The following is a 17,938-nucleotide window of genomic DNA, read 5'->3' as shown; positions in this document are numbered from 1 at the left end:
TTGACGTAAAACATCCGTTGGTGAAAAAAATTGATGTTACCATAAAAATTACTATGTTTAGGCACAAAAGTCTAAAGACTGAACACCAACACTAAGTGGTGGTAATTATAACCTCTTGGAAAAGAGGACCAGTGAAGGAGATAATAGAATGCATACATTTGTCCTATCCCAAATATGTCAAAGTAACTTCACACTATCTATAGACTATACTTGAAAACAAAAAGGGCATGTTTAGGCATTTATTAGAAAATTTTGTAGGAACAAAAAATTTTCAGCTGTATGCTCCCCCTTTTTTCTTCTGGAAAAAAAGAAAAAAGAAAAATATTCTTACACAAAAGGCTTATTATAAACATTCAGGCCACCAAAATATCACACACCTTAGTAATCTGTGTCTGGCAGGTAAAGTACTAGAGATATGTTAAAAGTTAAAAATGTAAAGGCATCCATATTTTTCCAAATAAAATACCCAGTTTTAAACTGTTCTAGAAAATTTGCAAACATTTTTAACAAAGATATTAAGGCAACACCGGTTTATACTGTTGACAAATGCATCTTACACTTCTTGGAACAGTCACCAGCTTTATTTTAAGGCTACAACTCTGGAGACTACCATCTGCAAATACACACTTTCCACATTACTTAAAACTTAGACTATCATCTCAATTCACTTATTCTGATCATATCACAAAACATATTAGATGAGAATGCTTAGATCATCTGTATGATGCTAGTGTTAACTAAATGAGAACTTAATAAAGCAATTGATAAATTCAGAAGGAAAAAAACTTTCAAAGTTCTCAGTAGTTCCCCTGGATACAAATATTAGTCTCTCTTTGTTCGTGTATTAAATACACTGATGCATGTGTCACCTGAAGTCCAGGAGTTTGCTTTAGAGAACATTCTAAAAATTCCTTCTTCTCTTTAAGAGAAGCAATTGAAAGAATCATGTTTCTTTTCAGTAGTGTATTGAACTCACCCCATGTGATGGGTTAGAGATCCAGCCTAGCTCCCCTTGAATTGTTTTTGAATCCAGCAGATTGACTGAAAGAAAACACAAATACACAAACACTGTTAAGAGGAATGAATTCTTTCTATTAGCCTCTTTCAAGTTAATAATATCTGTTGTTGGTGGTAATATAAAAATATCAACACAATTAAAACACCTGACTCTTCATTTTCATTAGACCTGTAAGGTACATAAAAATAGAATTATGAAAGAAAAGCAACTACAGGGTAAGTCAAGGAATGAAAAGATTCTGTGGTTTTTGTAACTCTATTTTTGTCTACTAAGATAGGTTAATATTCAATATATTGATAATATTTTTTACAGAATAATAGCAGGTTTAAAGTGGAAACAGTAAAAAGGCAAAATAGGAAACAACATGAATGTTAACATGAAATAAAAATAACTTCAAAGACCATTAGATTTGATAAGTTTACATATGATTTTACTGTAAATTAACTTCATAAATATGCTTCCATAATAAATCAATATTTATATTTGCATATTTAATATGGCATCATTATATTGTTCCTGACCAATCCCAAACATATTCTGTAATGTGTATTTTTAATACTGTATAAATCACCTCCTTATGTGTTTAGCTACTGAGAGGAAACTAAAGCAAAAATAATTTTTATACTATTGCCTGTGCAAAGCTTTACTTATTTGAAAATTATATTGTTACACAAAGGTTTTGATGATTTTACTGGAACTTTGTTACTTATTAGAAAGTCTGATGTCTGATGAATAATAAAATATAACATGAATGTGATTGGCTTTTGGGTATATTTGAATGAGAAAGACAAATGCTTTGTTTTCAACAGGGAATATTAATATGTAATGGATTATAAATTAATACATAAAATACTTCAAGTTTAATTGATAACAAAGTTATCACTTTTATTGGTGATCTGTTAAATAATGGAAACTATGGTTTTACAGCATCCTTTTTCTAAATTAGAAAATAAGCCCAATATTGACTGATGGAAGATGTAAAGGAAATTTACATAAAATACATATGTATTATTAACACAAACCAGAGCAGGTAAATAAATAACTATAATAAGAGAGAGTCATTACCATGGGTTTCATATATTCACAATCAAAGCATAATGTTAATACATGCATGGACATGTCTATGTGTTTTCAATAAAATGTTTCCCCATGCATGAAATGCACCACACTTCCTTTAATTATCCCAATTAGATTTTGTAATAAAAAAAAGACATTAATCTTATAAAATATTAAGAAAAATAAATAATATATTTGATAGATATTAGAATTCTAAATTTTCATGCTGCTTTTTAAGGAACATATTTGGCTAGCTGGTTAGATAATAAATACACTAGGTGAGTATAAGAAAGGCTCCTGATCATTAAGTTAAAAGAGACAAAATTCTCAAAGTTAGGTTATCTAAGTTTTGGTAGTGGAAAAGAAACGCCTAAACTTTACCTTTAACACTGGAATTTCTTAATAATTAACATTTTTTTCTTATAATATATTAATCCCAATGATGAGTAATTATATTTACATAAGAGGAGAAGATCATTGCTGCATGGATCTCGTGGTGTAATTTTCATAATAGAATTATTTCCCAGGATATTAGTTTGAAAATTAATATTATGTTTAATCATATTAAAAATAGCTTTCAAAAATTAGTTTTTAAAAAACTTCTACCAATTAACGTTCAGATATTTCAGATTAATCAATGTTAGAATAAATTTGAAAATATGAGAATACATCCGTGTTGTTACCAACATTTATTCTGATAATAGAATACCTAGTTTACTTGGTCCTATAACAGTTATCAGTAAATTCTTGTGAGTTTCACATAGTATTTGCACAGTAGAATTTGCAGTGCAGTATTCATAAATTATTATATCGTATTTGCAATGTCTTTAAGAGTTTAAATGGTTTAATGTATTCTTGTGTGTGTGTAATAAGTAAATGTATACTTAACGATGAATATGTATCACATCACATGCTATGATGAAAGGCTAATTTAATTACAATATTAGGAATCAGAGGAAAATGTTTTTGAAGTAAAAATAAAAGATATGGATACTGTCTCTATTTAGTAAATTATTCAATAAAATGTAGGTTGATAACTAAAAAAACTAAATACCTTTAAGTTTTCCCTGATGATAACATTGAGGGAAAAAGGACTAGATTAATCATATCACCTTTTGGTTTCTACTCAAAGGAGAATAAAAAGCTAAACAACAACAACAAAAAAAGTGTATCACACTGTCAATTTAAAGTAAGTATAATAAATTAAATATATTGCATTTACTCTGAAATTGAATTTTAGTGCACACCATTTGCATGAATGAGGAAAATACAATTGGCAGCATTAGTCATGATTCTAATTCTGTGTCTATCAAACATAATTATATCTGCCCTGGTTATCTCACAATCTCACAGTGTTGTGATAATCAAATAAAATCAATGTATTTAAAGCTACTGACTGTTTAATATGTTATACAGATTCAGTGTTCAGTGTTCTTAATTCACTAACAAGTTCCATTTGGGCTTCTGAAGAGTTTTTATAATCAGCAAGCTATATATGACCTAATAGAGAAGAATGATGGCATCAAAGCACGTTTTTAAAAGCACCTATTTTGAGTTTATAAGGTGCCTTTTGTTTATACCCAAATATGAACAACACCATCTAAAATTCTAGCCACTTTACAGCGAATTATTGCTATACTGGGACTTTCAAGGATAAAAACCTCTAGTCTCTTGCAATCTGTTGCATTGAAGTATGAGTGTAGCATAACTGAGGTAAAAAGAAGGGAGCATTAATGGAATATGAAGGTCAGCCTGTGTGAGTGATTTCTCCAGGTACATGACTAAATCTAACACTGAAATGCAACATCTTAAACACCACACTGAAACAGGCAAGAACTTTTGTTACTCATGCTTTTCTCTCCTAATAAGATGTAGATGTGATTATAATCTTTCAAGTGGTATTGCTATTCATATGGCAGTACAGATAGAAGAGGTAGGTAGAATTGTGATGCACTGTGAGTCATAATGGTAATTTGCAATATGGGAGATTATTTTCAATTGCTGAAAATTTTGAATTTATAATTATCAACTTTAACAAAAAGAGTTAAGAAATTATTTTAAGTATATTTTATTGATTATGTTGTTACAGTAGTCCCAATTTTTTTTCCCTTTGCCCCCCTCTGCCCAGTACCTCCCTTCACTCCAGCAATCCCACCCCTAATTCATGTCCATGGGTTATGCATGGATTCTTTGTCTTCACCCTTTCCTATATTATTTTTAACTTCCCCCTGTCTATTTTGTACCAACCAATTATGCTTCTTAATCCTTGCACCATTTCCCCATTTCTTCCCCTTCCCTATCTCAGCTGATAACCCTCCAAATGATTCCCCTACCTATGATTCTGTTCCTATTCTGGTTTGCTTAATTGGATTTTGTTCTTACTTTTTAAATATAGTTGTTGATAGTTGTGGCTTTGTTGTCATTTTAATGTTTATAATTTTGATCTTCTTTTTCTTAAGTAAGTCCCTTTGACATTTCACATAATAATAGCTTGGTGATGGTTAGCTTCTTTAGCTTTACCTTGTCTGGGAAGCACTTTATCTGCCCTTCCATTCTAAATGATAGCTTTGCTGGATAGAGTAATCTTGGTTGTAGGTCCTTGCTTTTCATTATATTGAATACTACTTGCCAGTCTCTTCTAGCCTGCAAAGTGTCTTTTGAGAAATCAGCGGATAGTCTTATAGTCACCACTTTGTAGGTAACTGTCTGCTTTCCTCGTGCTGCTTTAAAGATTCTCTCTTTATCTTGAATCTTTGGCATTTTAATTATGATGTGTCTTGGTGTTGTCCTATCTGTGCTTCCTGGACTTGTATGTCTACTTCCTTTGCCAAATTTGGGAAGCTTTCCTTCATTATTTTTTCATATGAGCTTTCAATTTCTTGCTCGTCCTTTTCTCCTTCTGTCACCCCTATGGCTTGGATGTTGGCACATTTAAAGTTGTCCCAGAAGTTCCTAACCCTCTCCTCATTTCCTTAAATTCTTGTTTTCTCAGTCTGTACTGGTTGACTGTTTTGTTTTTGTTTTTTTTCTTCTTCCTTATGGTCAAAATAATTGATTTGAACTTCAGTTTTCTTCCCTTAATCATTGGTTATATGTAGATTTTCCTTCATTTCATTTAGCATAGCCTTCACTTCTTCCCTTATGTGTTTGCCATACTTAAGCATATCTGTCAAGCCTGTGAGCATCTTTATCACCAGTGATTTGAACTCCGCATCTGTTAGGTTGGCTATCTCCTTGTGGCTTAGTTCTTTTACTGGAACCTTGATCTGTTCCCTCTTTTGCACTATACTTCTCTGTCTCCTCCCCTTGACATGCTCCTGTTTTTGTTGGCCTCTGTGTCTTAGAAAGAGCTGTCTCTCCTGTTACGATTACCTAAGGGGCGGAGCCTTAGGTATTCGCAGTACAGGGCGACCAACATGTTTGACCATGTTGTGGCACTGTGTGTGTGTGGGAGGGGTCTGCGAGGGAACAATGCCACTTGCTCAGCACTCATCCCTTTTCCAGGCACTTCTCCCACTTCCCGTATGGGACTGGCACCTCTCTAGCTGTTTCCTTGGCTGTTCTTTCCAGAGTGGGTGGGTCTGTGTATGTTCTAGGACCCTGGGGGTTCTTTAAATGAGGGGATTCTGCTGAGAAACCAGCAGTTTCTTTCTCTGCCCCAACCCCCACTGGTATGCACAGTCAGAAGCAGTGAGGCTTTATTTTCTCTGACGCTGGAACCATGAGCTGTTCAGTCTGGTCTGGTGCTGGGAATGCTCCCCAGGTGTCCCTCACAACTTTTAAAAATGTGTGATTGTGATTTCCGCTAGCCTGCCACTCCTGCTGCTCATGCTGTCACCATACCGTGTCCTTTCCACCCTGATTTCACCCCTCCTACCTGTCTGAATGAATATTTCTTCTTTATATCTGTTTGTTAGACTTCCATGCAGTTTGATTTTCTGGAACTTCTGGTTGTTTCTAGTTTTGAAGTAGTTGTACTCCTTTTTTAGTTGTGGAGAGAGATGCAGAGTGTCTGTCTAGGCCTCCATCTTGGCTGGAAATCCAAGAAATTATTTTTAAGGGTAGGTGGGACTATATGGATAGCTTAATTCCTTAATGACTGCCTATTACCAAGTTATATACCAGAGATGTGAATTTTCCTTTATCAGATTTCCTATTCTAGTAATGTGATTTCCAAATATTTTTGGTTTATAACAGGAAACACATCATTTCATTAAATTTATGGGGTTTTTATTATTTATGGTATTATAGTTGTCCTAATTTTTTTCCCTTTGCTCTACTCCCCCCAGTCCCCTCCTTCCCAAAGTCATTTCCCACACTTTTGTTTATGTCCATGGCTGATGCCTATATGTTCTTTGTCTAATTCCGTCACCTTCTTTCAGTCAGTTTCACTCTCCTTCCTCCCCTCTCACAGCTGTCAGTCTGTTCTTTGTTTCTGTGCCTCTGATTCTATTTTATTTATTAGTTTATTTTGTTCATTAGACTCCATTTATAAGTGAGATCATATTGTATTTGTCTTTCATTGACTGGCTTATTTCACTTATAGCATAATAGTCTCCAGTTCCATCCATGCTGTCACAAAAGATAATAATTCCTTCTTTTTTATCCAAAGAACATATATGGATGACCCATAGACACAGACAACAGTGTAGTAATGGCCAGAGGGAAGGGAAGAGGCATAGGCTTGGTGAAGATAGGTAAAGGGAGGGAAAAAGAGGGCATTTGTAATAGTATCAACAATAAAAATGAAGTTAAAAAATAAATAAAAAATTTTAAAAACTGAAAAAAAAGAATCCCTTCTTTTCTACTGCTGCATAGTATTCCGTTGTGTAATTATACCACAATTTTTTTATCCACTAATCTACTGATGGGTATTTACACTGTTTCCAAATCTTGACTATTATACATAATGCTGATATGAACATAGGGATGCATACATTCTTTTTAATTGGAATTTTGGAATTCTTAGGGTATATTCCCAGCAGTAGAATGGCTAGGTCAAAAGGCAGTTCCATTTTTATGTTGTGAGAGAGACTGCATACCAATTTTCAGAATGGTTGCACCAGTCTGCATTCCCACCAACGGTGCACTAGGGTTCCCTTTTCTCTAAATCCTCTCCAGCAGTTGTTTTTGTTGATTTATTAATGATAACCATTTTGGCAGATATGAGATGGTATAGCATTGAGGTTTTAAATTGCATCTCTCTGAAGGCTAGTAATGTTGAGCTTTTTTCATATGTCTATGGGCCATCTTTATGTCTTCCTTGGAGAAATGTCTACTCATGTCCTTTGCCCATTTTTAATTGGATTGTCTGTCTTCCTGGTATTGAGTCATTTTGATTTCTTTATACATTTTTGTGATCAAACTTTTGTCTGATGTATCATTGGCAAGTATGTTCTTCTACATTGTGCGATCCCTGTACATTTTGCTCATAGTTTCTTTAGCTATTTAGAAGCCTTTTAATTTGATGTAGTCCCATTTGTTTATTTTTTCTTTATTTCCCTTGCCCTAGGCATTATATTGGCAAAGATATTGCTATGTGAGATAGCTGAAATCTTACTGCTTATGTTTTCCTTTAGAGTTTTTGTGAGATCATGACTTATATTTGTCTTTTATCCATTTTTAGTTTATTTCGGTATATGGTATAAGTTGGTCTAGCTTCATTTTTTTTTTTTTTTTTTTTTTTTTTTTGCAAGTACTAGTTTAGTTTTCTCAACATCATTTATTGGAGAAACTGTCTTTACTCCAATGTGTCCTCTTGCCTCCTTTGTCAAATATTAATTGATCATAGAGACATGGGTTTATTTTGGGCTCTATTTGGTTGCATTGATCTAAGTGTCTGTTCTTATGCCTGTACCAGAATCACTTAACACTTCATTAATTTCAGAATATGTTCTATTCAAAGGGTTATGTGGCCTACATTACTTCTTAAAGTGAGTAAAATTGGACACATTTTTAAATGTATGACTCTATTTAAATTAAGACCTAAAGAGGTGATTTTTGGAAAAAAATTGTTTGGAAATAGCTTGTCTGAAGTCTGAATGATATGGATCTGGGTTTCTTTCACACACTGTACTTTGTCTAGTCTTATTTCTTTTAAATAAAAATAATGTATAAATTGGTGAAAGAGTTTAGATTCATGAAAATGATAAAGAAATAGTTAGACTCCTTGAGCTGGCTTTCAGGTGAGCACTAACATGAGAATTACTGGGTGAAAGGAAGTATGGTATCTGATAGGAATGAGAAGGAGTAGAATGGGGTGGAGAGATAAGAACAAAGTACAGAGTAACTTGGTTCAAATTGGTTTGTAAGTACTCTGGAAAGGAGGAAATCTTGCTGCCAGTGATTTTTGCTGTCAATTTTCTCACTTAACAGCTGAACTGTGGGTATAAAATGCCCAGGAGTCTTGTTTCTTCTTCCTTTCCAATCCTCCCTCATAATGGAGAGATACAATCAAATGTCCATTTCTTCACTTATTTGCAATGACAATGTCATAATTATCTATACCAAGAACTTATACTACCTTCCCTTCTTTCTAATAAAAATTCAATAATATTTCTAAAGGACACAGTTATTAAAATATTGTTTGAAACATGTTCCCAGTTAATCGGAGGACAGAATAAAAACTCTAGGTATAAATTTCTAAAGTTTTCACTCCTAGAGAGTCATTAACACATCTAGATTTTTTGACTATTTCAAAGTCCTGATTCATAGTGATATTTGTCCTCATAGAAAGCAGAGTTAAATATGTTATAGATTGTTCAAGTAGTGCAAATATGCAGACAATGCTAAAATAATTTTTAGAATTAATGCCACAATTTCCTATTGAAGTGGCAGAGCTTTTCAATTATCTAATAACACATCAATATGTTTTGTGGTAATGCTATGGTTGTATTTCATGAAAATAGTGAGCTATAAAAATTGTTAAATAATTATTTCAAGATAAACAGTAGGATTTAATGGCTAAAGAAGTTCTGACTCTTACAATAACAGACATTGTTTCTTATAAAACCTTCAGTTATATGGTGTCTTAAAGCCAACTGCAAATAACTATAAAGTCACTACTACAGAAAACAGATCCATGCTTTGCTTATATCTTGCTTTTACTAAAGAATAATATAATTTACTTTCCTGTTCACACCATCATTGTGATTGTCCCAACCACATTCCTTACATATTACTTAATTTAACCATTTTCATCACTTCCTGTTATGATTTTTAAAAAGGTAGCTTTGCTCTTGGCTACACATAGCAGAGAGGTTGTTTAATCTGCCTCTAGGTTATACTTAAATGTTACAAATAGAAGAAAATGATACATGAGGCAATCACTGGTTTTTTTGATATTGTAATTCTCTATGAATTACCTTTGTCAATTAAAATATAGAAGTGAGAAATCAAGATGTATTTTCTGACAGGTCTGCACTAAAGCTCTGCTTTTCATTTTTACTTTATACACCACATTAAGCCAGGAAGAAGAAATTTAGAGAAGTCAAACTTTTATTGATGCACTTACATATTTCAACATAACTTTTATCTGCTATGACTATATATTCTTAGTTTAATTGCTCCCATGAGCTTCTTATTTGCACTTATTTCTACCTAAACATAATGAAAACATTCTTTAATAGATCTAGTTAATATTATGTTTCCTAGACTAAAAATTACAAAAAAAAGTTTTTAGACTATAAGTGAAGTCAACTACAGACATATATCTGAGATATTGCAGGATGAGTTCCAGACCACTGCAATAAAGCAAGTACTGCAATAAAGAGAGTGGTAATCATTGTGCTGGTGGAGTCTTGCCTTTAATTTGTAAAAAAAAAAAAAAAAAAAAAAAAAGCAACATCTGTGAAACACAAGAGTAGATATGCCTATATATTCTATCAATTGTGTGCAGATAAAAATTCTTGTAAATCATGTTAAATTTAACTCAACAGGCATTTTGTTTCATAGATTTAATTTAGGATCATTTCTCTATAAAATGACCAGCTAAAATCATTAAATCAGAATTAAAGAAAAAATTATGTTGTGCTCAATACTTCTGTGAAAAAATCTGTTCTGTTACATGATAACTTAATGCTACATTTATGCACTATAAGCAGATTTCTAGACAAGGTAACATACTAATTTATCCTTTCTTATTAGCTTTACCTTCTGGACAATAATTTCAGATTGACTTTTATACAGACCCTATTTATAGCGCAAATTGTAATTAGCTGTTTCATCTCAACTTTTGTCAACAGCAGGGAGAACTCCTTGGAATCAAAGCACATAATCTCACAGTATGGTGTCTGGTTTTTCAAGCATAGAGAGGTTCAAGAAAATAACAAACACAGACCAAAATTCGACTTGAAACTTGGACCTTTAGCAAATGTTAACTCTGTGTTGTTTCTACAAGGTTGAAATTTTCCCTTTTTTAAATCAGAGAACTCTAAAGTTCATTCTGATATTAATACTATTATGGAGAAAACAGCTATCAAAATACCATTAGGGAATGTGTTCTTATAACGAAATAATCCTTACACATAAATGTTTAGGGATGTTCTACTTTTAGTGAAGTTTTAGTCCATAAACAACTTCAGTTTTAATAACGGGCCCCTAGAATAACAAGTCTCTTTGTTTCTGTACACTGTCAACTGACATTATGAATCACTTAGGCAAGTGAAATGTGTTTCTGAAAATGTAAGTTACTAAAAGTAAAACATCAGTGATGGTGTAGGCATTGTACATTTTCAAGAGATTTTGCTTTTTAAGGATTCTAGGAATAACATAATTACTTATTTATTTTTAATTTGAAAATATTTTTGACAAATTAAAAAGGGAAAATAAAATATATTATTCAGTTATGAAATTATATAAAAATCATTAAGGCAAACAGGTGCTTGAATTTTAGCATGTACATTTTGCCTTTACACCATAAATTCAGGATCTCTTGGCATATACATTTTAGTCATATTACCTTAAATCTTGAATACAAACCTTCAAGTACTAAATGATAGTAATCTATTTAGCAGGGTTTGATGGATGGCTATGAAAATGGAATGGAATAAACAGACTGGCCTACAGAACAACTATAGTATAGTGTTGCTTTTTTACTGCTATTGACATATACTTAATATGCAATATCCCTTCAGTTTCCAGTGTATATCACAGTGATTCAACATTTGTATACATTAAGAAATGATCCACATTATAAATCTAGTTACTATCTGTCATCTTACAATGTTATTATAATATTATTGACTATATTCCTGAAGCTGTACATTACATCCCCATGACTTATTTATTTTATGATTTGGAGTCCATTATATAAGAGGATTCAAATTTTTAGCATAAAAAACAAAGAAGTTAGTAATAAAAATGTTTCCATCTAAAAAATTTCTCTGGATATTTTTATAACAAAAAACAGTTTTTATTATCAAAAGAAGCTCATTGCATAATACATAAATTGGTTTAAAATTCTAGAAAATTAAAGTCAGCATATAGATTTGACTTCATAATATTTTGGAGGATAACTATATCTGGACCTTATAACATCATGACTGATATCTACAGTCATAGCTGCGCACATGTACAAACTCTTTAAGGTATAAATATGGGTCTTTATAAACACCCACAAATGATTAAATTATGTGGCACATGCTTATCAGTTTAATCCAAAAATTCCAGCCCTTTTCCTTCTATCCTAGAAGCATGCTGTCAATGGAAGTTATCAAACTTTTAATTTTGGTCATAGAAAACTTTTAATTTATCACTGGAAGAGAAGGTAGAGCTCAGACAAACTTTAATGTGTTTTTTCTTGGTAGTGTAGTCATGTTATGAGTACTACCTACAGAAACTTTCATTTGGAGGTAGTTCTTTTTTTTATATTCAGTAATGTGTTTCCAATACCCTCACATGCACACATGTTCATGCATGTACTCACACATTGTTTACATTAAGCTTAGATATATGCTTATTTAAAATGACTTTCTGAATGCTCTTTTAAAGTGTTTCTTCAATTTCATATATACTTATCATGCTTTCATTCTAATTATTGTTAAATGTTTCTAAATAAATTCATTTTAAAAATCTGAGTTATAATCATCCCCACCCCATAAAAATTAGGCTTATTTACTCTCATTTCCCTTGCTATTATTAACATATTATTGTTATTATTAACAGCTTTTACAAATCTCTGTATCTCAAGGTCTCTCTTTTGGGAGGCTAACTGCACTCTTCTCTGAAAAGTCATATTTCATTTTTCATGATTTTCCTATCTATGTTAAAGCATGATTTTTTTGTATAAAAAAGGCATAGACTATACCATTCCCTATAACCTTCTTTTCAAAATCTAGCATGTAACTAATATTAAGGTATTCACCATCTGGTAAATAAACAAACACAAAGGACAAATTATTATAATATGAAAGATGACTTCATTTTTTTAAACATTTTTCTTAATTCTTGTTAGTGGTTTTTAAATGGGTGCCTTTGAAATTAAATTTAGGGTTCTGAAGTTTTCACTACCAGAGTTAGAGAAATAAACCTACTGTATATTTGGCCAACTATAGAATAAAATATTCTTAATTAGTTTCCATAGGATCACTTTTGGAAAGCAAAATTTAAAAGGATGCTACTAATTTTATATATTTTTTAATTTTTCTTTTCTAAATCTATGTAAATTTTTAAATTCAAATATAAAATATTTAAAGTGACTTTGGACATCACTTTTAAGCAAAAGTAAGAAAAACTTCCTTTATTCAATGTATAAATGTTTAAGGAAGGCATCTCCCTGTCAAAATATAGGGAACACGTTATGTTAAGCATAAATTAATCTAACTTGTTCAGTCAGGTGAAATACATATAATTATGAGAGAAAATACTTTTTATTCACAAAACAAAGACTATCAAAGCATTATAATGTCATATCAGAAATGTCAAGTATACAATAATAAGATGTGAGTTTATCTTTTTTGAGTTATCTAATGTAAATGAATATTAACTTATCCATGATAAACCAAGTAGTAAAAGTAAATGAAGAGAAAAATAATATTTCCTTTTATTTGCCTCCTTAAAGTCATTTTTAATATTTAGCCATAGCTACAGCTGATGATATTTACATACTTAATAAAAGAATAAAAACATAATTTAATTTCTATTTTAAGTTCCTGTTATTGTGCCAGTTCTTTACATTCTGTTAATATGCAAAAATCTATCAAGAACAGCTTTGACATATTGAAGGGGAAAATCTCAATTTGGAGATAACTCTAGCTTCATGCTATCGTTGAATATTTATAAGTTAATTGGAGGTTCAGTTGGGGAATATTAACAAGCATAGCCAGTGACAAACAAATGGTTGTTTTTACTTTTTTCTCATCACTGATTTGCAACTTAAGAAAACAAAATTTTATACCATTTTGATTCCAAAAGGAATCAAACCATAAAATTCAACCATAAAATTTTTCCCAATATGCAAATAGTCCTGTTTTGTAAGAGGCAATACTATTGGTGACATACATACACAATTCTGCAAGTATACTTTTCCTCTGAGTGCTGTTCTGATTAGATAATTCATATGGGAGAAACTCAGCTTTTCAGCCTAACTTCTCAATGCAAAGACTATTATCATGTGCAATAAAGAAAACTTTTCTAAAACCTATATACTTTTACTAATTGTTAAATGTATCAGCAATGAAATTAACCTAGGTTTCTCCTTTTGCTCCAGTCTCTTTTGAGACCCTGCAATGTAATCAGTCAAGACTGTTGCCTTAAACAAGAGGCAAGTCAAGTTTGAATTTTCTTGATTTTTAGAGAGTTCCACAACTCAAATATGAATACAAAATTAAAAATAGGGAACCTAATTGTTGATTCTAATTCTCCAGAAGCAAGAAACAAAAAGTTTGTCACTACGCCTACACTTTTGCTCAGAGAAAACTTCCCAATAGCATGACTGGTTGCATAATTTGTTGGAAACATAAATGACAGCACGTTAGAAAACCTTTTTTATTTCTCTCTTTGCATGTTACAATGAAGGAAGCAAGATACTAAAAGCAGCTTTCTGATTTGGAAGTCTGATGTCATCAATATGGTATTTTTGTTCTTTGCCAGGTTAACAGAATTTATTGCGGCAATTAATACAAAACATATGTGCTGAAATACCCACATGAAAAATATAATTGCCCCCAGCTTAATTTGCTACCTTTCAAAATCCTGTTTTAGCTACCTTTTCACAATGCTTCTACTTAAACAGAGGACAAGTGTTATTATAAAAAAGGAGATAAATCTTCTTAAGTAATTTGTAAATTATCTTTTAAATGAAAAAAAGTTTCCACAGGGAATAAAATCTACTTTTAAACTATGTTCTATATCCTCCCATTTTTGGCTTCTATAGCAATTCCAGAAGTTAATTCACACTCTGTTTTAATATATAAAACCCTAAATAATAACATTTGGGTTGTACTGACAATTGCCTCACAACCTCTGTGTATAAAATTTCTGACAAAATCTTCTTTGCAAGGCGAGAAAAGAAGTGTGAGTGTCAGGCAAGAAAGACAAAGGTAAAAATGTGAGAGGAAAACACATCACATACATTTTCTCCTATTCTTCTGTCCACATCAAGTTTTCTTTAAGTTATTTTCTTAGTGCATCCACCATCCATGCAGATAATCATAACTTATAAATGTAAATACAGTTTCAAAGTAATCTCCGAAGTACTTTTTGAAAGCACTTTGAAGTATAACATTTCACTCCAATACTCTGGGTATTTCTAGTTTTTTCTTACAAAGTCACAGGCAAATTAGTGTAGTCACTGGGATTAAAGTTGAACAGCCAGTGCTTTTTCTGAATGGAAGAATGTCTCCTAATTCACAGGCATTTGTGTATAGGAGAAAACATATGAGGTTAAAATCAAAAGTCAAAGAGGAGAGCGGGCCTGGATCCGTTACTACTTTATTAAGATTAGTTTCCTCTGTTCTAACTATGGAAGTTGCCATAATACCCATTTGAGGGCTGCTTTAATGATTAAAGGAGGCCCAGTAGCAATGAACGGCAACAGAAGGGTAAAATCTCTCCAACCAGCAGAACTCTGCACAATTAGTCACTCAATGTTGGGTGTGGCGCTGGGGCCATATTTAGTTTTGGAATTCCTTGGATTCAACAATTTTATGAAAAACACTAAATTTCCGACACAACCACGGGAACATCAGCATTATCCAACTACTAACCTACCTCCATAACAGGGCTCCCAGAAACTCTTTCTGGCCCATTCCAGGTTTACTGCCAAAATTGGAAAACAGAAAATCCTGTTTTAGTAAAACGATGCCAATCAAACATGGGGCTGAGGGAGGAAACAGACAACTTTCGAGATTGCGCATGGAGGAAAAGTTTATGGAACGTTCCCCTTAGCTCTCAAGAGGGGCCTAACAGGTGGCATTCGTAGACAGAAAGAAAACGGAAAAGAAAGATTCCTTATTTTAATCTGGTGACTGAAGGATTGAAGGAGACCGTCTGCAAGGTCAAGAAAATAACAAAGGGGTCGGATGAGACAGAAGCAAGCAGAACGGGAGGTCAGCCGCTCCCGTTTTGGGAGCAGGCCTGGTACAATGTCGAGGTGCTTTCCCAGCTCTGAAGGGAGTGCTAGGCACCCTGCAGCACTATATCTCTTCTATGTGCTTATGGCGGATCAATGAACAGGGATGGAAAGGAGACCACGCCACCTCCGGTTACCAAACTGAAAAGGCTGGCTGATTCCCGATCACGGTAGGGGAGGAAGGATCTGGAATCAGAGTGTATTGTGACAGTCAGGAGGTGCCGGGCGAGTCCCAGCAGCTCGCGCTCTGTGGGAGGGACCGACCACACAGGTAAGGAGCTTCCAGGTGGTAGGAGCAAGCAGCCTCTCCCAGCGGCAGCAGCTCCGTGGCAGCAGACAGAGGGCGCGCGTTTGCCACTCAGTCCGACGCGCCTTCTCCCGATGCTTGTTCCACTAACACGGAGCCGCAGCAGCACCTCGCTCCAACCTCTGCATGGGCTGAGAGCTCTGAGCACCGGCCGCTCGGCATAAGCGTGCGCCCCCCTCTTCCCTGCCCGTCCTGTCCCCTGGAGGCCCAGACCAGCTAGCTGCGCTTCGGCAACGAGCTTCGGCCGCCAGGCGCGGACACATTCGCGGACAAAGACGCCACCGGCTTCCGGAGCTCTGGGTTTGGGGTTTCAATGGTGTGATCCTTAATCCAATTCGGAGAGAAAAGTAGTGAATTGTTGGGAGACAACGTGTCTCCCCGGCTCACCCCCTAAACACTGAGCGTGGTCCCAGCAGCGGAGTAGTTTGTGGTTAAGACCCCCAGGTGGTGGGTGTGGTGGCTGCGAGGAGCGCCTGCTCTTCTCTCAGTCTCCGCATTACCACCACTACGACCCTTAAAGCCTTGCTATGTGCTAAAATTTCCGAGGGCACACTTTTGAACTTTAGTCAATATTGCATTGTCAAATGTGGGAGTTGCGACGCGAAGGAAAAGAAGCGCCGTCACCCCCTCCTGCGGGCCACCCCCGTCCACGGCTATGATTATTAACAACTGTTTGTACAGTGCTGTCCACTTGTTCCCTCCCCCCCTTCCTGCTTCGTCTATTATTCTCACTTCACCATGTTGGTTTGGATTATGTGGATTTTCACCCTTTGCTTTGACTGGAACAGCAGGACATGGTTTAGAAAATGAAGGGAGGGAGGGAGTTCCTTCCAGTTTAATAACATCACTCCAAGTTGGAGGTTTTATTTGCTGAACTGGTTTTGATTCCATCAACCTCCACATGTACTTGCCCAAGCATCCAAGGGGGGAAGCATTCTTTGGCTTATACTCTTAAAACTTTCTCGGATAAAATATTTTCTTCTGGGGAAAAACCAAAAGTGTATAAACTTGAAAGGGGAAACAAGTGTGAAGGTTTTTAGGGATTTAATAAAAATTGATTAGCCAGATGTTTTAACTGATAAATGCTTTTAAGTAAAGATTAATATAATACGTTGGTTTTAGAATCTTTACAATTCTCTACCTCTTCATCTTTCTAATCAACTTTTTAATTTTCTTTTCACTTGCAGACTTTTCTACTTTGTAATCGACCACGTTTTTTTTTTTTTTTTTTTTTTTTATAATTTGAAAGAAAGCTGGTATGAGGGAAACTAAAACTTGCTGACTTGCAGACTTTTCCAAGAGAAAACTTCCTGCCAGATTCCAAGAACTACCTGATACTAGGCAGCTGGTAATAGACCCACAGAGTGAAATCAAGGGGCACACTGCTCATACCCTGATTCCAAACAGGAGTGTCTTCCTAAATTGTTTTCTGGCTTGGAATCCTTTGCATTCTATAAATGTCACAACATTACTTTTATGTCTAAAGTTGTTACAGAAGAATTCTCTAAGACTTTCAAATCTTTGAGAAATAAATTTCAAATGCTGGTTTTTGCTATACCTGGATGAGTAATGTAATGAACATTTCACACCAGCAGTCAACCCTTTATTTGAAAAATCTGTACAAAGTTACTTGTGCACTTGGTAAAAGCCCTGCATTGACCCTCCCTGGTGATAAAATCCAGATCTCTGAAAACAGAACCAAAACACCTGCATCTGTTTTTCGAAATCTTTTATCTAACAGAAATTAAAAGAACAAGGTTTATTAAATGCTTTTAAGAAAATGTGTATATTAAAAAAGAAACAAAGTTGAGGATCTTGACAGAATACGATTTGTAAAACTTAGTGTTCTTCCAAGAAATGCATGTTTCCCCTTACATCTAGTATTTATGCCAAACAACATTATTTTAAAATGACTAAAATCAAAGGTAACCCACATCACAGATTTCTTAGTAAGTAAATGTCTGTAAGAACTTCTCAAAGTTTGATG

General features: G+C 34.0%; 1 protein-coding gene across 1 annotated transcript in view; it reads right to left on the bottom strand.

Moving 5' to 3' along the window:
• The window catches only part of LOC150021326 (ephrin type-A receptor 3-like), a 121,202-nt gene that overhangs the window by 98,155 nt on the left and 5,109 nt on the right, over positions 1-17,938 (bottom strand). The window contains exon 2 of the mRNA XM_090286677.1: positions 977-1,041. Coding sequence (XP_090142803.1) covers positions 977-1,041 — 65 coding nt within the window. The remainder of the gene's footprint in view (positions 1-976; positions 1,042-17,938) is intronic.

This window comes from Furipterus horrens, unplaced genomic scaffold, assembly GCF_987537825.1.
Source record: "Furipterus horrens unplaced genomic scaffold, mFurHor1.1.pri manual_scaffold_1, whole genome shotgun sequence".
NCBI lineage: Eukaryota > Metazoa > Chordata > Mammalia > Chiroptera > Furipteridae > Furipterus > Furipterus horrens.
Note: the sequence above shows the minus strand (reverse complement) of the source record. Positions and strands in the feature narration are given on the sequence as shown.